The sequence below is a fragment of the Dermacentor albipictus genome, chromosome 7 (genome assembly GCF_038994185.2).
Source record: "Dermacentor albipictus isolate Rhodes 1998 colony chromosome 7, USDA_Dalb.pri_finalv2, whole genome shotgun sequence".
Classification (NCBI taxonomy): domain Eukaryota; kingdom Metazoa; phylum Arthropoda; class Arachnida; order Ixodida; family Ixodidae; genus Dermacentor; species Dermacentor albipictus.
The window spans coordinates 113,614,922-113,636,655 of record NC_091827.1 but is presented as its reverse complement, the minus strand read 5'-3'; the positions used below and the strand labels follow the sequence as shown (position 1 = coordinate 113,636,655).

General features: G+C 47.1%; 1 protein-coding gene across 1 annotated transcript in view; it reads right to left on the bottom strand.

The window, feature by feature from the left end:
• LOC135907286 (medium-chain acyl-CoA ligase ACSF2, mitochondrial-like) overlaps positions 1–7,324 on the bottom strand; it is a 145,332-nt gene extending 138,008 nt beyond the window's left edge. Inside the window, exon 1 of the mRNA XM_065438975.2 lies at positions 6,857–7,324. Coding sequence (XP_065295047.1) covers positions 6,857–6,951 — 95 coding nt within the window. The 5' untranslated portion in view covers positions 6,952–7,324. The remainder of the gene's footprint in view (positions 1–6,856) is intronic.
• Positions 7,325–21,734: the final 14,410 nt, after the last annotated feature.

Below are 21,734 nucleotides of genomic sequence, written 5' to 3'. Positions count from 1 at the left end.
ACATTACCGCTGACTTGACACCCTGCGTGCGGAAGGTTCAAAGAGTTTTGGAGCTAAATAACATTTTCCCCAATTTTTGTACACTCTCTGTATTTTCAGAATAAGACTACAGATAAATAGCCATAGCGTTCATCATTGCATTTGGTTTCACCTCTATGTAAATGAATTGGCCCTTACATTCTGTACTTTTTCTGCAGCCAGCCATTGGGAAAAATTGTGCAGCAATTATGGTTGGCTGAACTGATACTTAGCGCTCGGCATGATAAGTACTTAGAAGTTATTACACCTAACGAACGGAGGTCAATGAAATGTAAACTTACGAAAGACATTTGATTCACGTAATGCCAATTTACCAATCGCCTTTATAAATCACTCGAAGGGTGCAGGAAAAAACGTATAAATCTTCTTCATGGGAGGGCCCGGCAACTGAGCAAGGCCTTTTTTCGGGGTGGGGGGGGGGAGGGGTTGAGCGCAAAATGAGGTAACCGCCTTTAATATGCGCAGAATCAAACAGCGATGTTATTGGTTTAAAGTTGCATGACAGTCCTGATGACTGCAAAACTGTTAAGTGCATGGCAATGGGGATGACGAAGAATTGATAATATTCCCAAAGGCTGCGGTATACTACAACGATACGCAAGCCCTTCCCAGCGATTGTTGGTTATGTTCGGTCGACAATGATGAGCCATTCTCATACAGGCCGGCGCAGTGACGTAACCAACCGGACTAGCGGGGTCATACATGCTCGGGTATCGTTAGCGGGGGTGTGGACCAAATGACGACGCATTTGTCTCACAATGCATTGTGCGCCCTCGCCAGGAAGCGATTCGGGGGCTGATATGCATTGTATACGAGCCTAAGATGGCCGTCGGCGAATGCGTCAGAGTTGATTTCGAGCACGCTTCGCCGGAGGAGTTGAATAAGTATCTGAGTTTCAGGCATGTGTGGCGCAGTCAGAACGACGAAACAAGTTCTCGACCAAGCACTACTTTGTGCCGAAAGCGCCGGAGTGTAACAGAGCATCGATGGCAGACAGCTAGCGCCGGCCCCTGTTCCCATTGTGCTTCGGCTACTAGCTTGCAAAACGTGAAGATCAATATAGCGTCTGGCATAAACTAAATGGGCAGAAAATTTTAGCTAAACGCCGCTTACGGTCTTCTCCACTCACATCTCATGATTCCGATATGTGCGTTGATTTTGCTTTCCAAATATACATCTAGCCCAGATGCCCTCGCAACGCGCAGTAAGCTTGTTTGCAAAACGGCCTAATTAGGCAGCAGATGCACAGTGACGTTACACTCAGTCGTCTCAGCGGCCCGCTTTCCATGGCCAGCATGAGGATTATGCGCATGCGCACTAGCGTTTCAGATGGGCGGCTGCGGGCAACTTGTTAAGGTGCACCGGTTTGAGTGGAGCTGTCTGCAAAGTCACAGCTGACTAGTGCTGCGTGAATTCAATCATGTTTCAGTAGTAGTTAAATGATGCGCTTGCTGTTTTTTTTAGAGCGCAGCTCTTTGGCGTCCGTTCCTGGGTTTCGCGTCGTCGTCGGCGTCGGCCTCGTAACCAGCTCCGCCCCCCTTTCATCCCCCCAGCGCTAGCAGCGACCGACTGATACCGCTGGATGCCGCTGACGCCGCTAGAGATTCAAGATAACGTGACTGCATAGAACACCGTCGCCGCCATGCAGAAAGAGGAGGAAAGGGTCCCCCCCCCCCCTGTTCTTGTGTGGCGGATAGGGGTTGACTCACTATCGGCGTCAGCGGCATCAGTCAGTCGCTGCTATCTCTTCCCTCCTCCCTTTATCGTGTTGTCCGCTTGCTGCGCGCGCTTCTGCCCCCATCGTTTGCCGCTGGGTGTACACGCCGCCCCCCTCCCCCCTCTTCCTGAGAGTCTCGGGTTGTGGGAGAATGCGGGAGAACATCCCGTTCCTCTCGCTCGTAACGCGTCCCACGGCTGTGACAACCTCGCGAGGCACTTGTATAGATCTCGTCTTTGAGAATCAAGCATTGGTGTACCAAGTCGAACATATATCAGCCTATTTCTCCGACCACAAAGCTTCCTTCATGACTGTCAAGAACTGTTAGTGGAGTCTTTGTTAAAGGAATACGTGTGAAAAATAAAAAAAAATTCTGTGATAGCGCATACATGTGTTGCTCGATTTCTTTGCCTCAATCTATCGAAAAGGTGAAACAGCTTATTTGCTGCGCTCAAATTTCGCATTAGGAAGTAACGTAATCGTCGGTAATTTTTTTTACATAAGCACATCGCTCATAGCGCTTAGGGATGATGGTTGCTTATTACGTTATGCTAGGATGATGCCGTCACTCGGAATACGAAGAGCTTCCAGCGTATAATTGTCAGTGCCAATATGTGTGACAGACCAACGACCAACACGCTGTACGTATTACGAGGCGTGTATTAATGCGTCGTGCTAGCACCGCGCATGTTGAAGAAACTCATCATTTCGCAGTGTATTTATAACAAGCTTAAACGGCACGTTTTCCTCATTTACGATACTTCATGCGAGCTGCTTTTTAAAATCAGGTTATCAATGAATTCATAAGTGGCACGGAATTTATGAGTCTTTTCGATAGTGTACTGCGTTTCGCATCAACTATTTCTGGGCAAATGATTACGGTAGGATCGATAATTCTTCTCGGGGAATATCTCGCTCAGGAAGAACAACAAAAGCCGAAACTAACTAGAGACGTAACTGTGCCAGCAAACTAGCATAAATGGCGTAGAGTTATTACTTTCAAATAAACGCTTCTCTCCAAGATTCTGAAAATGTCGGCATGTTGACAGGCGTTGACATCTGAGCTGCTTTGGTGCCTGCTAACGGAGGCGTGCAACAGATTTATTCCCAGAATAAAAACTGTGCTTGAATATTCCATGCACAAATGCGCACACTTCTGATTGAAATGAAGAATGAGCTCGCCGCATTCTAAACTTTCAACAGATGGCTATCGGCAGACGACAGATCACAAAACCATTGTAGGGGAATGTTTCTCTCACTTTTTCCTTTCTTGTTATTTATTTATGCATGCAGAATAAGAATTCGTTACATAAAAAATAAAAGTCAGATCACGAGCGGTTAAAAACCATAAACTATGTAATGAATGGTCTGCTAGTCCTAAAATAAAGCTTCATGATCGATTCCATGAAGGCTGTCGATCTGGCATCATTGACGAGTGCCGTACATACACACACACACACACACACACACAAATTGGTAAGGGCATCACACGCGCAGTGCCACGACGTGGGTTCGTATCCTACCTGCGGCCAGCAGTTTTCATCCACTTTGATTCATATAGTCATGTCAGTTTGATGTCTGCTCACGGACGCACTGCGCTATGAGACGTGAAGGAGGAAAGATATTGTTTTTTCTAAGCAGTTTGATGTTCTCGCGCGAGGCGGTAATTTTGGAACGCGTTCCTATGTTTCACGATCGTCAATGTCGAAGACAAAGAAGTACCCGCCTCCGCTAGCCGCGGTCGTGCTTCGAAAGACGGCAGATCTGGCGACTCCGCTGCGGCTGGTTTTGTCGATGGATGCAGCAGCAGCGAGTCTGATGAGGGTGCTGCCTGTGCGCCGGACTCTGAGAGCGACGGCGACGCAAGCCAGCCCGCGGAACATCGGCGGCCGCATCCCGCCACGCCCAACTGTAGTGCTTGCAGTAAACTTTTTTGTAGTGTAATACCTGCTAAGCGAAAAGTTTTGATTTTTTTGTCGAAGATAGAGCCTATCAGACGGCAATACATTTTGTATATCTCATAATTTCTGTTACATTTCTTTTCTTAGTAGATGCGCGCGCGTCTATACAACCTTCGTTCGATTTTATCCCGCAATCTTGATTCTATCAATTTATATCTTTTTTTGTGACATAAATCTGGCGAATAAAACTATTAGGTGTGGAAAGTGCACTCCATTTGCTTTTCGTTTATGTACTGCATGAAATATTGTATAACTTATTGCATGAAATATTGACTCCAGTAGTTCTGCAAGAAAGAAATTACCGACGATTACGTTACTTCCTAATGCGAAATTTGAGCGCAGCAAATAAGCTGTTTCACCTTTTCGATAGATTGAGGCAAAGAAATCGAGCAACACATGTATGCGCTATCACAGAACTTTTTTTTTATTTTTCACACGTATTCCTTTAACAAAGACTCCACTAACAGTTCTTGACAGTCATGAAGGAAGCTTTGTGGTCGGAGAAATAGACTGATATATGTTCGACTTGGTACACCAATGCTTGATTCTCAAAGACGAGATCTATACAAGTGCCTCGCGAGGTTGTCACAGCCGTGTCCGCCGCCACCGATCTGGCTCTGATTGCCACCGCACAGGGCGAACGGCAGCGGCAATTTCGGCTCGGGCGGTGCACATATACAGATCCGCCGCCACCGATCTGGCTCTCTGATTGCCACCGCACAGGGGTTGCATTGGAGGAGGAGCGAAGAAAGGAATTAAGTACGAGCCGGCGCTTTGACAACCGGAGACTCGCAGGAAGAGGGGGGAGGGGGGCGGCGTGTACACCCAGCGGCAAACGATGGGGGCAGAAGCGCGCGCAGCAAGCGGACAACACGATAAAGGGAGGAGGGAAGAGATAGCAGCGACTGACTGATGCCGCTGACGCCGATAGTGAGTCAACCCCAGCTGCGGAGTTGGTTTCAGGGACAACACCGCCGATGCCGACACAAACAATATGATACCCTCGCTTCCGCAGCGCTAAGAACCAGGTCTAGCCGTGGGAAGGTGGTCACGTATTCGTCGACGTGCCGGGGCCTACGTGAAATAACCGGCGCGTCGGCAACTGAAGAGCACCCTATCCGCCACACAAGAACAGGGGGGGGGGGACACCCTTTCCTCCTCTATCTGCATGGCGGCGACGGTGTTCTATGCAGTCACGTTATCTTGACTCTCTAGCGGCGTCAGCGGCATCCAGCGGTATCAGTCGGTCGCTGTTAGCGCTGGGGGGATGGAAGGGGGGCGGAGCTGGTTACGAGGCCGACGACAACGCCGACGACGACGCGAAACCCAGGAACGGACGCCAAAGAGCTGCGCTCTAAAAGGTCGGGCTCAACCTACAAAAACCACCTACTTTCCACGTTGTAGGAAAATTGTTAACAAGTACAAGTAATGCCCCCCTGCGCTGTCCTTGGTGTCATTGTGAATTGGTTTCTGATGATATGAATAATAACATTCGGGCCCCTAGGCTTTCTTTCTTTTCGACACACACACACACACACACACGCACACACACACACATATATATATATATATATGAGGTACAAAATACAGACGAACGCGCTAGAATTCACACGTGAACTTTTATTCTATTGAATACCTATTCTCTGTGGTATTCCAGGCAACATAGAGGCCGACAGGTGATCACGTACGGTGCACGCGGAAACTAAGGCGCAGTCACTCCCTCGCATAGCAATGCTTGCAGCATTTTGCATCCACTGTCAATCACATTGTCGAGAGATAGTTAGTTTGAAAACCGTTGTAGAAACTTTGTTCTATTTCAGGTTGACCCCGAAATACAGTTCGACGTTCCAGTAATAGAAACTGCATCTCCAGAAACAGTAATACGTCTATAGGCACTGCGCATGCAAAGTGTTTTTACGTAGAATAGCACGAGGATAAAGCGCGGTGTGCTCTTGCTATAAATCGTAAGAAGCCGCTGATCACTTTTTCTTGCACTGTAGCGTTCAGGCTCAGAATCGAAAAAATATTACGAGATAATTTGGTGTTCTTGAAAACTGGCAGCTCTGAATAAAAAAAAAAGAGCATTGAAAATGAAAAAGCGCGCCGCCGGCACCTGCAAGGAGTTTTTGGAAACGACAACAATTGCGGATAATTACTAGAACGTTTTAACCTGTTCTTCATAAATTATTTTCTGCGATCGTGCATCCCAGTTTAACGTTTTTGATCTTAATTTGTATTGATTTGATATTGATCCTACTGCAACCTGTGATGTAACCGTGTAAATATTGTAGTGTAAACGGTGCTTTGTTCAAAGGTAAGGCAACTGAAAGTGAGTGTTGTGGAAATTTAAGATATACTACTTGCTGAGCAAAGTTTGTGCGTTGTCACTAATTGTGCTAATTGGGTTTTATGTGAAATACGATTTTATGTTACTCCTTTCCAATTTTTATTTACCGCTTATGTTGACATTTTATCTCGTTTGTATGCTTCTTTTACCTGGCCTGGCTTTCTAACGCACAATCTTAGTCTTTTTAATCATTCATTTGCATGAGCCGGCCTATATATGCTACGTACTGTTTCTTTAGAACAGGAGCAGCGGACATCGCCCATGATGCCGAACTTTCATACACATGAAATAAAATAAAATGGTCGCTAGAAATAGACCCAACAAAAATGCGACCCTCCATTATTGCACCGATGTTGCCGACGACTAAAGCGCAAAAAAATATTCAATTTATTTCAAGTACAACAAAAAAGGTTGAGAAGCGCGATTAAATGTGTAAGTTGCTGGTTTCTCATCGGCCGAATGCAAAGTAAAATACGATCAACAAAGTGATGTTGCTATCGATTGAAGCACCAAAAAATTTAATTCAAGAAAAAATATGGAATTCTTGGCAGGTTTCGTAAGGTTTAATCTCAATTTTCGGTGCCTCGTCAGAGAGTAAATACAACTGGAGTCGAATTCACTAAGCTTCTCATTTGTGTTTTCGAATGGCCGGCCACGTTTACTAATATGTCCAGTATCATGATTGGCTAGAATTTGCCCCTTAAAATCATAGCGAAGAGCTTTCTGTGAATACACTCCACATTTTTTTTCAGCTTGCCAGTGATCTTTCGCGTAATTCCAAATGCCACTCACCTGCTAAGTGGTCGACAGTGGCACAGTCGCCGGCACTCTCTTGTCTTCAGCAGCGTCACCGAAAAGCGACGAAGTGCTGCAAATTGGAGCACCATTTCTTGCACTAGTCCTGAAACTCACTGGTTAGCATAAGCACTTGGCGACAAGCTCGTGTGGACGGCAACGGAAGCGTCGCAGACCTTGGGCAACAACCTAGCAAATGAAGTTATCAATGCTTCCTACGCGACAAGTACTGCGGTGCGTAGTTGTACTCTCGAGGAGGCGACCTCGGCGAATGCGTAAAGACGCGCGTGCACCTACAAGCGTGCGCTTTGCGAATGAATACGAGCTGCCGCACGCTCTGTCACACTTGGAATGCCGGCCCACCCGTAGCACAAGCACCCTGTCGCTCAGTGAAACGTGGACGGCCAGAATGCGAGGCTTCCCTCGAACTTTGCGAAGGCTGTCAAATAAGCGCCGATAGCAGCTGATACCACGTGGCCTGGAGAGAGACAGCAGCAGGAGCGCGCGGGCTCTGATTACGGCCAAGCTTCGAGGGAGGGCAGTCGGCGACCCGCTCTCGGTCGGTCCATTGTAGGCGCACTCCTGTCTGTTTTCTTTGCTGCTTGCTGATGATATGATTGACGCGCACGCAGATCCACTTTCGTTTCAGTTGGCCTTTCGGCTAACAGCGGAGGGTTTGAGGGTCCGGACTCGTTCGGCTCAACCTGTGCTAATTACCCATGAAATGTTCGGATATGGCGAGACCGTCAAGAGGCTGCAGAATAACGCAATGCAGACCCTGAGCCTAATTAGGCGAGTGGCCAGCAAAGGCCGAGGGCTAAAGGAGAAAAATTTAATTAAACAAGTACAGGCGTTCATATTCAGCCGGGTGAGCTATGCAACGCCATATCTGGATTGGAAAGTGGTGGAAAGAGAAAAGATTGATTCTCTAATGAGAAAATGCGTAAACGGAGTGCTGGGACTGCCCATGTGTACATCAACAGAGAGACTGATGGCTTTAGGAGTGCATAACACATGGGCAGAACTGGCGGAAGCGGTGCGAGCCTCTCAAATTAAAAGACTTAGCACCACGCCTTTTTTGCGGTCAATATGATTTGCAGCAAATACCAACTAGGCCAAACTGAAGTTCTTCTTAGCACCACTAGGACAGGAAGAGCCATATCGACCAAAGTTAGAATAAATCCGGACAGATGCCCCACCCAAAAGGTGGAAGTATTTATTTATTTATTTATTTATTTACAGTACCCTCAGGGCCCAGAAGGGCGTTACAGAGGGGGTGGGTACAATAACTATAATAAAAATACATGCTCAAACAATTATTAGTATTAAGGTGATAAATTCGAAACATAATCAGCTATTGCAGTCTTGAAAGATGATGCCTCCTCGATGCAGGCGAAGGAGGGGGGAAGGCGGTTCCACTCGGCACTGGTTTTCGGCAGAAATGAGTCAGAGAAAGCATTTGTGCGACAGAAAGGAATGAACACTTTAAACCGATGATCAAGACGCGACGACATGTACGAAGGCTCTGAAATTGAGTCTTGTTTAAGCGAGCTGTTTTGGTAAACATTTTTTAAAAAAGGCAGAGACGGGAAATTTTTCTTCGAATGTGCAAGTTAAGGCCAAGGTTTGACTTCAATAAAGAAACGCTAGATGTGCGGGAATAATTAGAAAGGATGAAACGTGCTGACCTGTTCTGAACTGCCTCAATGGTATCTGCTAGCATTTTTTGACCATGGTCCCAGACAGATGACGCGTACTCTAGCTCAGGTCTAATTAGTGTTTTGTAGAGCAGTAATCTCAGATGGGGTGGGGCTTTTAGAAATTCCTGCGAATGTAGCCAAGAGACCTGTTTGCATTGTTCGTGATATATTCGATGTGCGCATGCCACGAAAGATTACTGTTTAGCTGGATTCCAAGATATTTATAGGAAGTCACGTGCTCAAGTTGGTTTCATTGATAATATAGGCAAAAGGAGTCGGCGAGTTCGAGCGACTAAGACATACATAACTTAGCACTTAGTCGGATTTAAGAACATTAGCCATTGTGAGCACCACCTTGAAATGTTATCTAGATCTTTCGGAAGCATAAAGTTATCATCTTGATTAGTTATTTCACGGTATAGAACGCAATCGTCGGCAAAAAGTATAATAGAACTATTAACTACGGCAGGTAAGTCGTTCATATAAAATAGGAATTATAACGGTTCCAAGACGGAGACTTGAGGAACACCTGACTTCACGGCGCAGTGCGGGGATGCGGAATCGTTAGCTATTACAAACTGCGTACGGTTGTTGAGAAAACATTCTATCCTATTCAGAATATTAGGGTCAATATTAAGAGTGCTAAGTTTAAGAAGCAGTAAGTGATGAGACACCTTGTCAAACGCTTTCGCAAAATCTAGAAAGATACAGTCAATGATTTGGCCTTCGTCTAAAGAGGAAGAAATGTTATGTATAAACGATATTAGTTGTGTTTCGCAGTAGTAGTTTTTGCGAAGCCCATGCTGAGATGAAGTGAAGAAATAGTTGGATTCAATAAATGAGACAAGATTGGAAAGTATTACGTGTTCAAGGATTTTGCAAGGCACGCTGGTAAGTGAAATGGGTCTGTAATTGAGAGGAGAATGCGGGTTACCTGATTTCAACAGAGGGACCACCTTCCCCACCTTCCAGTCTGCGCGAAAAGTTGAGCATTGAATAGATTGGATGAAAAGGTACATAAAAAGTATAGAGGAGTAGACAGCAGTATTCCTCAAAAATTTAGAATTAATTTCGTCGGCACCACAGGAGGACGATAGTTTTAAATCTTCAATTAACTTCAACAACCCCGCAAAATTGAGAACAAGTGGATCCACGGGAAAAAATTATTCTTTGCGCATGTGCGGCACTGTATCAACACAGCAAATAGAAAAAGATTTCGCGAAAGTGTCATTTAGGACATTGCAACATTCTGCATTGCTCATGGTGTTACCATCCGTATCTGTAAGAGATGTGATATTTTTCTTTATTTGATCAGTGCTCCAAAATTTTGACGGATTTGTAGAAAGGAGTGAAGGTAGATAGGTATTGAAAAAAAAAGAAAACATCCTTCGCTCCTTTTAATGCGGTACGATAAGCATGCAGCGTACTAGAATAATCATTCGAACGAGTAGATGTTCGACTGCGTTTTGCAACACGGAAAACGCGATTTTTCTTGTTTGACAGTCTTGTTAGTTTCCTGGAAAACCAAGGAGAGCGTTTCCTTCCAGAAAGTTTGCGCAGTGGTACATATTTAGCGACAAGGAACGTGGCTTTGTTTTTAAACAAGTTCCAGTTTTCTTCCCCGGTACGGCTGAAAAATTCTCGTATACAGCCATCAATGAATACTGCAAGCTCATTAATTGCAGTGTAATCTCCGCTCGCATAATCTCTAATAAATTTTGCATTGTTCTTCTCACATCTAACGGGGCCTGTTACAAAAAAATGCAAAAAACAGTGATCGCTTAGTCCAGAGAAACAAGTTAAAGAATGCACTAAATTTGCTTCAGTGACAAGGATCAAGTTTAGAGTGTTAGATGAAGTAGTGCCAGCTCTAGTTGGCGTAGAAACAAGTTGTGTAAGATTAAAGATTTTCGGCGGCCGCATTTCGATGGGGGCGAAATGCGAAAACACCCGTGTACTTAGATTTAGGTGCACGTTAAAGAACCCCAGGTCGTCGAAATTTCCGGAGTCCTCCACTACGGCGTGCCTCATAATCAGAAAGTGGTTTTGGCACGTAAAACCCCACAATTTAAGATTGAAGTTTACGCACAAGTTAAGGAAGGATTGACTTTCTGTGGACGTACCGACAACAAAGGGCGATAGCGAAGTCTACCATATTTTGGGGAAATCGAAATCGCCTAAAAAGAATAACGGTAAGTGTGGAAATTTTGAGACGAGAAAATTCAGTGTCATGCAGTTCATCGCAAAAAGTAGATGGTGCACTTGGCGGCCGATAACACGCACAAAGCAATGTGTCTTAGTGGTTTATGACAATACGCACACATGCCAATCCTAAAGATGACGCAAGTGGAATCCTATAAGACTATCGTCACGTGGTGGTCACGTCGAAGGACACAGTAGCAATACTGTGAAAGACAAAACTAACTTTTACTGGGCGAACCTTTGCCCACAAAACAGGCTACACTTATAGCACAACGACAGCGGCGAACACGGTCCGCGATCGTCGGAAATCTGATCAGCGGGTCAAGGCCGTCGGCTTTTATACAGCAATTGTCGAATGTTCCAGACTAATTGTTGGGACCCGCGGGCCTTCCACAAAGTTCTACACCATTCGCGTCAGGCGAATAAATCAGAAAAAACAAGGTTCGGCGACAACAGACTGCGGATAGAAGCATCGATAACTTTCCAGAAACTTCGGATACATGCAGGCGCGTCCCGCGCTGTGCGATAAGATTTGTTAGGTTGCGGAACGTGGTCGCCCGATAAATATAAGTACACGAGTCAATACCCCCCTCTTAAAAAGCATCGTCCCGATGCTACAAATATAAGAGAGTGAAACACAAAAGGACACTTATTAAACATAAGTAACAAAACAAAGAGAAGAAACAAAGTCCAAAGGTCAGTTACGCGAAGTTCCAAAGTTCATCAACGCTGGTAGTACGGCTCGAGTCCTACAACGTGGACAGTTTCAGGTCGTGAGCGGCGTCGCTGTGACAGCGAAATGCCGTCTGGCACGACCTCATGGTTCTTTGCCATGCGTTACAGTTAGGTCTTGGCGTCGGATCACGGCTGTGTCGCGTTGACCTGTGGCAGGTATGGGACGTCATCAGGTCGTCTTTCGTCGTCGTATTCTTCGCTTTCACGCGGCGGACGACGGAATTGCGGTGTTACAGGACCCTGGCGCGGTCGCGGAGGGGGGGGGGGGGGCTTGACGGCGTGCGACGGCGGCGTAGGTCATCGCTTCTGGCTGGGGCTGCGGTAACTCAGGTGTCACCTCAGGAGCCCCAAGCGATCGCTGAAGCTCATCTTTCACGATGTCGGCGATCGAGGCCACTTGAGGGTGTGACGAAGGCAGGACCTTGCGCAGTTCTTCGCGCACAATGGCCCTGATGGTCTCTTGAAGGTCGTCTGCACCCAGTCCTTGGATGGCGTACTGCGGCGTGAGCCCCTGGAGGTTATATTGCCGGGTGCGCATCTCCAGAGTTTTCTCGATCGTCGATGCCTCCGCAGGAAACTCAGCCACAGTCTTCGGTGGGTTACGAATGAGTCCGGCGAAAAGTTCTTCCTTCACGCCCCGCATCAGGAAGCGAACTTTTTTCTCCTCCGACATTTCCGGGTCGGTGTGCCGGAAAAGACGGGCCATCTCCGCCTTGAAGATCGCGATCGTCTCATTTGGCAGCTGCGCTCTGGTTTCTGTAGAGCTTGGGCTCGCTCTTTTCGCACCACGCTTGTGAATGTTTGCAAGAAGCCGCTTCGCAACAGGTCTCACGTCGTTAAAGTGGCTTCTCGATTCTCGAACCACGTCCTGGCAGCCTCTTTCAATGCGAAGACATGTCGCAGTTTGTCGTCGCTGGTGCAGCTGTTAAATGCAGCCACCCTCTCATACGTCTCGAGCCAGGTTTCCGGGTCCTCGAATGTTGATCCGCGGAACGTCGGAGGTTCCCTGGGCTGCTGCAGCACGATGGGGGACGCTGGGGCTGCCATTGGGGCTGTCTTCTTGGTCGTCTCAGAACGAACTTCTCTGACGATCTTCTTGGTCGTCTCCGGTAGAATTCCGTGTTCCGGGGGCAGCTGCTGTAGCCGGCGGCTTGTTCGATGTTCCGGGACCGCGCTGGTGTTGTCTTTGCGGTCGGGGCTTGGATTACGGCTTGTCGGGGGCGTCCGGTACATGAACGTAAAGCACCTCCACCAGATGTCACGTGGTGGTGACGTTGAAGAACACAGTAGCAATACTGTGAAAGACAAAACCAACTTTTATTGGGCGAACCTGTGCCCACAAAACAGGCTACACTTATAGCACAACGATAGCGGCGAACACGGTCGGCGATCATCGAAAATCTGATCAGCGGGTCAAGCGCGTCGGCTTTTATACAGCAATTGTCGAATGTTCCAGACTAATCGATGGGACCCGCGTGCCTTCTACAAAGTTCTGTACCATTCGCGTCAGGCGAATAAATCAGATAACACAAGGTTCGGCGACAACAGACTGCGGATAGAAGCATCGATAACTTTCCAGAAACTTCGGATACATGCAGGCGCGTCCCGCGCTGTGCGAGAAGATTTGTTAGGCGGCGAAGCGTGGTCACCCGATAAATATAAGTACACGTGTCACTATATTGTCGGCGACGGCAATTAAAACACCACCGCCTGATTTTAGGTTGCGGTCATGACGGTGAACAACGTAATTCTTGTCACAGTGGAACAGCTCTTCGCTAAGAATTTTATCGGTCAACCAAGTCTCGGTCAATACAACCACGTCAGCGGCACATGAATCGAAAATAGATGCTAGAGCGTCACGATTATTAACTGCACTTCGCACATTCGATAATAAAAAAGAGAAATCACGAAAAGGTTGGCTGCGTGGCCGGTGCCTAATTTGTGTTAAGAAAAAGACGCGTCAGAATGTTGGATTAGTAGCAGTGGACGATAATTCAGCAGTGCAGGGAACATTGCCCAATTGAAGTTCACAGACACTGTCGTTATCAGGAGAGTAAATATAACATTTTTTGTTAATATATAGCTTGTTGTATTTCACAGTGAAAAAAATTGACCGCTTTCTTTGCCAAAGTCGTACAGTTTAGTTCTGACAGTTCTAGTTGCCTTACAAAACCTTCACTTACGGAAACGCCAGTTGTCTTTAGCTTGCTTTTAGAAGAAAGAATCGTTTCCCTTAGCTTAGACGATAAAAATCTGACAATAATTGGCCTGGACTTGTTGGGGATAAAATGGCCAATTCTGTGTGCTCTGGAAATGCGGTCATCGCTTTTATTTAGGTTCATGCCTAATGCTGAATTTAAAACCGAGAAAATTGTCTCTTCTCACTGCGCCCGAGTTTTCGCAGCGCTATCTGCTACCCCACGAAATATTAAGTTTTCGCGACGTGAATGGTCTTCAAATTCGTTGAGCCGAGAGCCTGTTGCCGATATCGGCTATTCGTTGCTCCATTGAATAATGAGCCTCTTTGACTTCACTCAAGGCAGTCATTACTTCGTGTTTAGAATCAAATTTGTCGTGTAGCGATTAAACAAGCTGTAGCAACTCCTTGTTAAACAGGTTAGGATGTTCTTTAGGGGGTCCAGGGTTTAGCTCTACGTTGCCGGACATAACAACTTGGAAACAAGAAGACATTCACATGCTAATTGGAACAATACTTGTGGGCCTGGAAGCACTAGCAACCAAACATTGTTTGGCTTTTTGCAGAAAAGTTGAGATGCTGTTCTCACCTGCATCCAAAAATAAATATGTGTTTGAAGCATGTTGGCGGCTGCAGTGCTTCCATTCCCACAGAAGTGGCGCCAGCCATTCCAGCTACATTTAAGGCGTGCCGGCGTTGATGCGTCTGTCGATTTGGCAGCCGGAAATGACAGCGCTTCGGTGAGGCATGGTTCGCTGGCATGAAAGAAGGCTTCAGTGGCCTCACAGTGGAACGGGTCCTCAGTCGACCGGTCGGGCGAGCTGGTACCTCCAACATTTGCTGCCGGAATAGCCAGCACCTGCGCATGGGCGACGCCGATCAGATTCTGCCACGCAGCGAATCCGATGAGTATCTGCATCCAAAAACGAAAATGTGCTTGAAGCATGTTGGCGGCTGCAGTGCTTCCATTCCCACTCAAGATAGGGAAGTAGATAGTAGAAGTAGATAGGGAAGTGAGAAAAAATCTGATTATCCCCCCCCCCCCCCTGCTAAAAAACCATGCACCCGGAACATAGCAAAGACAGGAGGCATAAACGAGCTGAAGCATTAAAAATTAGATTCGGTAATATTCCGGAACATGAGGTGGCCTATGTAGACGCGGGAGGAGGTAGCGGCAGTTTTACGGTGGCAACGGCCGTCAGCGGCCGGGGTATTCCGGTGACCGCTGTTGCTCGGCGCGGGCGCAACATAGAAGTTGCCGAGGAAATTGCGATCGCATGAGCTTGCGCTGGAACGGACGCGAAATTTGTGATCAGTGACAGCAAAACTGCCATACAAAGTTTTAGCAAGGGAAGGATCTCGCCCTTAGCGGCCAGAATCCTAGGCCAGAGAAAGCTAGATAAAAAATTAAAATAAATTGGACTCCGGCCCACGGGCTGGCTCGAGATCTCCACCGCCGAGCCGCTACGGAGCCCCTCGATGACCGAGGGAGCGGACAGCACATGCTAAAATATGGGGAGATCACGCAGCTATATAGATTGGCTCGTAGACTGGTATCCCCACCAGACCCAAAATTAAACAACAGTCAAGCAGTCGCGTGGAGACAACTACAAACTTTTACGTATCCGCACCCGGTTATGGCGAACCACATGTTCCCCGAGGCCAGGAGCGATAGATGTAATCTTTGTGGGGCGAGAGGGACCCTCGACCACACAATATGGGAATGTCCGTACTCTCCCGGGGTAGCGCACAAAATAGGGAGTAGAGACACCTGGCAGACCCTTCTGCGCAGCTTGGACTCTGAGCTCCAGCTCCGGCTCGTCCAACTGGCTGAAGAGGCTGCTGGGACCCAAGACCTCCCAGCCTGCATCTGAGGCGGTGGCACTCGCCCCCTGACCTGCGTGTCGGGGGGTGGGTAGATCACCTTATCCGTTGGACATTAAAGTTTATTCTATCTATCGGAAGTGATCAATAAAGTATGAATTACCGGCTCGTGCAGCGGTTTTTTTTTCAGTGTTCCATTCTGTAAGTACAGATTCTGGTCGTGTACGTGGGCTTTTGGAGAAAGACCGATGGTGTGTCATGTTGAAAGTTACCGCCTTCAACGAAAACGCTATTTTAAGCTTTAAAATCTGGTGTCCCAAACATGGCATGTCAAGTTTTTGTACATGTCTGCTTCTTGCATCATGCTATATAAGATTTGAACAAAATTTTGGTTTGGAGTCTTCGGATGTGGTGATATTGAAAGCTTCATATGCGTGTGTTTGCTGAGTGATGCTTTGTGTGATTTTACGTTTGGAATGTTCTATATACTTATAGGGGCCTTTCTTTCACTACTCTTTTATTTATTATTGAAAACCTCACTTCTTATTCTTTTCACGAATATGGAATTATGCACAAAATGTTTCTGCACTCAGTTTTGTGCACACGTTGAAAACAGACAGTTTGAGGTTAGGGGGTTGGTCTTGGTGTTGTCGTGGGGCCCAGTTTATGCGACTACAGCAAAACGCAGGAGGATTTTACACGTTGCTGTATCGGCCAATAACCGGAAACGAAGAACGCGGGTGAGTTTAGCGAAGAGGGGACGCAGGAGACAGCCACGCATGGAAAGCAATCGGATTAGTGGTTGCGCCTCAGAAGGGGCGCCAGTTCTGCACCCTCGCTCGTAACAAAAGGGAAATGGGTCCGAGCTGGAGGGGTGCATTCGAAGAGACGGGCATGAAGATAAAAGGGAAAGGGTGCTTGAGGTCACCGCCACCGCTGATACCCACGCACTTCCCACATGTCCCGTCGACCATCTCGGTCACGGAAATTGGGTGACGCGACACTGCCCATCCAGTTTGAGTGTCAATGTTTGGCATCCACGCGCGCCTTCTGAGAATGACTTGTGATAACGGCAGCATCTTTGCGACCACTTAGCCGGCTACGATCGATGGATGCGTTTGTGTGCGACCGCCATCGGGTCCCAATTATGGTGTTTGGATTTCAAGCAAACCGGCCCACAGCTGCATGGGGGACCGAGTTTTCTTAGTACTGGCAGGGCAGCCCACTGTCCGGCAGACATGTCGTCAATAAGCCGTGGTTTCGTGGAAACATTCTCGCAGCTTACGTGGCGGCTACTTACAGGAGAAAAGGGGGCGACATCAAGGCGGATACTCGGAGCCTTACGTAGGGGAGAGAGAGATTGCACGTGTCGTTGAGCAAACCTATCCCCTGGCGTGTTGTAAAGTGCTCCACTGTTTCCACCAATGCCGTGTGTGGCACGAAGGCTGCTGTGCTATTGGTTGCAATTGGGTGAACTCACATGTGTGACTGGCTCGTTTATGACTCTTTTGCGCAGCTGAGGATTTAATAAATAACGTTTTGTTAGTGTGGGAGAGAGTGGGGTTTCGGGCTTGGACTCGGTCAGACGCCGCGGCTTTCGAATAGAGCGTCTCTGCACCGGACAATGGCTCTTCATTCGCGCTGCAACCATGCACTCTAACCATTGAGGTGCGCCGACTTAGGACCTTAAACACCTTCCCTCCTTAACTAGCGTTGAAGCTGCCAAAGGATAAAGGGCAATGAAATTAACTAGCACTACGGAGCGAAAATTCGCCTCATCAGATCCAGAAGCTGACAATCACGTTGTACACTTGAGTATGTCTGCACGCGCCTGGGTAATGCTTATACACGCAAAGTTTCTTTAGGAACGACTGCGATCACATCTGCCTAATGACAAATACTAAATATTACCGACCTAGCTCCTGAACCCACTGTTAAGCCGCTGATTACTCTCAGCCGGCGTCAACAAGCAGCAGTCCCCTTGTTTTCCATGATGATGATTGTTTTGGTGCGCTAATTGACGCCGTCAAGGTATCACACTAATTTGTTCATCGCCTGCAAAAAGATATGCGTTTACGCCTCCCGCCGCATTCAGGCACCCGCGTGTTCGCCCTGAAACGGAAGTCCTAGCGGTCAATGTTTGCCGAAGCAGACACCCGCTGTTAGACCTCTCCCTGTTTGCGCTTACTGAAAAGCAAACATTACCTGAAACTTAGAGGCAGCAAAATGTGTTATTATAATACAGTATTTAATATTCTGAGTATAAAGAAAACTTTGACATTATTTTAAGCATTTCTAAAAGTATCTAAACATTGTTGCTTGGCTGTTTATATGACACATCTTGTTATGTATTATCTGTACAGGAGCTGCCAACACAACACGTACACACTCCACGTCTCAAGGACACCTTGCACGTCACTCGTACTAGTCAGTCCACCTCGTGAACCAGCTGCAGCGAAGCTTATAATTTGATTTGCCGCGTAGCCTTCGTCATGTAGCGCCCAGCCTCGATGCGCCTGACGACGCAGACACTGCCAAACGCCGTCGTTCGTTTTGGAGCACTTCGAGAAGTCACGTGTGCGCAAACGGGAGGGGTATATATTGCCTTCTTCAATCATTACTCACGCACTGACTGAAACCAGTTCAATAAAGCACCGAAACAACGCACAAAGCTGGTCGTATCGATGCGCGGAGCACGGACTGCACGCTGGCGTCGGCATTATGTTCCAACCAAACGGCGTGGCGCGAGGTTCTACGTTTTCCCTACAGGTGGCGCTCACAATTTTGGAATCTGAGGTACTGAGAGGTATTTAGAAAGGAGTAATGGTGCCGGGGCTTACTTTCTGGAATGTGGTCCTGTTTTTAAGGGCAGAGGTTCAGTCGAGACTAGAAGTAAATCAGGGAGCTGTGGGAAGATTAGCACTAGGTGCCCACGGGAAAACCACAAGCGAAGCAGTACAGGGTGATATGGGCTGGGCATCGTTCGAAGCACGGGAAGCTCAGAGTAAAATCCTATACGAAAAATGTCTGAGGAAATTGGACGATAACAGGTGGGCAGCCAAGGTATTTAAATACCTATGCAGAAAAAGTGTTGACTCACAATGGCGGAAAAGAACTAGGAAGCTAACCAGTAAGTATGCCAAACACGAGGAGGAAGAAAGACAGAGCATTAAACGACAGGTTAAAAACGCGGGAAGTTAAAAATTGGATAAGTTCAATGGAAAAGAAGCATAGTGTTGAACTATATATCGAGAATGGAAACAGCAGATCAGGAAGGAAGCATTTTATGATAACTCAAGAGGCAGTGCCCTTCTCTTTGAAGCTAGGTCAGGATGTCTTAGAACACGGAGCTACAAAAAGAAATTTAACGAAGAAGAAGACACATGTATTGTGTGTGGTAAATCTGTAGAAACAATAGAACATCTAATACTAAAATGTGATGGTATCAATCCCGATGTCGATGCGGCCACAGTCACGCTTCATGAGGCCCTAGGGTTCAGCGATAATAATAGCCATGTAAATAAAAAAGCGGTGGAAATCAGCAAAAAGCGATATAAGGATTGGTGGCTCAAACTCAGAGAGGTGACATAAGGTTAAATGAGTAGGAAGACGTACTTAAAGAAAAGCGAGAATTTTAACAACACACAGGACAGGTAAATAAAAATGAAAGGCAAAATAAAAAGCTGAGCATGGTGGCAACTGCTATCGCCCCGTTTCAAAGGGGACTCTCCTACCTTCCATCCATCCATCCATCGGTCAACTTCCACCCCTTTGCACTGTAATCCTAAACAATATACAAGATTATTCTCGTCTACCACCATAAGCCATACCCGGTACGGTGGTAGCGCCTAAATTCTGATGGAGGTGGAAGGCAATAACAATGGTTACCGTGCTAGGTGTTCAAAATTAATCCGTACCTCTCGTTTCTTTATAAGCCACTCTGTTGAATAGGAATGTTAAACACCATATTTTAATTAATTTTACCTCTTAGTTATCGCAATGCGAATGCGTGAAGCAGGTATAAATTATACTGAATTCGTTGCGCGTTAACTTGGTTGTGCCTGGGGCATCCCTTTGGTGGCTTTTTTAGAAGACACAGTTTTATGTGTTTATGTGCATCATCATAGCGTAAATTTTTTGCCGTAAAGGTAAATATGAAAAGAAGAAATAGAGCGAGAAAGCTCACTGGTTTAGCTAAAACCCGTGATATGTGCTATAAAGCACGCTATATAACAGCAATCGCCATGCTGAACCGTACACACGCAGCTTCGGCAATGGTAAAAACATGCTCATAGCGCATGCGCATTCCTTGTGGTGAGGCGTACGCTATTCCGGGTATGGTAAAAGATAGAAATGCGAGAAGCTCACTTACAATCATACCTTTAGGCCGATAGATCACGCTGAAACATTTTTTTTCTCCACACAGCGCAGACGGCACTAAGATGAACGCGCTCACTGATCATCGCGTCTCATTCATTCCCACCTGTGCAAAAATGACGGGTCCTGAAGTTCTGCCGATGCCTGGTCACTAAGACTGCCCCCTATTACACGTCAGCACGTCCACATTTTCGCAAACATGACGCATTGCTAATTGCGGATTACACCACACATAGACACCACAATGTGTTCCATTTCCCTACGCAAAAATGAGCCCACACCCTAACTATTGCTTTTTTTTGCCGTACTCTTTATTACAAAACAAACGCGGTGGGTTTCCTAAGAAAAGCCGATGTCGCTGTCAGCAATAAAACACGATGTCGTTAACTTCTGGGAGTAAAGAAAAGCAAGCGTCGACAGTTTTACATCACGCCATTTACCACACACCGATGTTCTCCGGCCCATAATACTGCTAATCTGACTGAGAAGAGTGGGTTTTTACAAAAATAAGGAAAAAAAGCAAACGTGTCCACGTGCCGCACACGCGCACCAAGCATTCAGCGAATGCACCCCGCTGAGAGCCGGTGGAGGCGGTGTTTTGCCAACCAGGGTCACTGCACGTTTGCCGGGGACGTCACGATGTGACGTCACTGGTGTGACGCGGTGTGACGCATCCAAAGAGAGGTCTATAGACCGTTTCATCGGGCGAGGAGGATAGTGTGAGCCAAGACAACACCCTCTAGAGAACTTAAGGCCTTCTGGCTGACCCTCTCCCCTTGAGCGACGTCACGCACAAGAGGCCAACATAGAAGTTCCGTGCAGCGTGCTACGAAGCTACGAGCGGTGCACCAGTTTTGAAAATGAAGCGCGGAAGATATACAATGGTTAACCCCGGCTATTCCGAGAAGACCGAGGGGACGAAAGCGGCGACAACAATTCAATTAGTTCCAGGAGCCCTGCCGCTCCTTGAATAGCTTCCGGGTTAAACAAGTCCCGGCATGCTCGGCCATGGTATTGCATGCTTCCGAACGCACATTTTTTTCTAGACGTGACCAGTGCATATTCGCGCTTTGCAGATACGCTAGCGCCGCCGCGCGGATTTTTTCGGAACCCGGGAGGGGGTGATGGATTTTCCGCCCACGCGGTTTCCGCAGCTGTGTTGGCGCTTTGGTACTCTTTGATATGGGAAAAAAAAACAGTCGACGAGCGAAGAGCAACCGCATGTGCAGTGTGCCACAATGCACAAATCGTGCAATATTGGGAAAAGTATTGGGAAAAGCACCACTTTCCAAAAGAAAAAAAGAAGACAGGAAGTTGTGGGTGATCAAGCTCCACATCGGGAAGCAAGTGAGAGAAGAAATAGTCATATGTAGCGAGAATTTCAACAAAAACTTCATGGGGCCACCTTGGTGAGTGTACTTGACTGTTGCTCAATGATTTCATTTTATTTTTGTGGCGAGCTCTTACGAAAGCGGCTGAAGAGAAACGCTGTGCCTTCGCAAAAGATCCCGCTGCGGTCCCACGAAGCAAGACAGACCATGGTGTAACTGAGACCTAGCGTTGGCCGAAGAAGGCCCTCTACAGATTCCCAAAATAAATTTAAGTACACAAGTGTCACCGTTTATTAAGTTTTCTGCCTGCACTCGCGCTGTTTCGGCAAATACTCTGCGACGGTGCCTGACGCTGCGTCGCGAGCATTGCAAACTAGAGAACCTATTCCGCAACTGTTCGTAGTCGTTTTGTGTGAGAACGAAACAGGCGGTCTATGCACAAGGCGTTCGCTGATTTTTTTTTTTTTTGCTGTATTCAAAGGTGTGTACTGACCGGGGGTCGAGCGCAC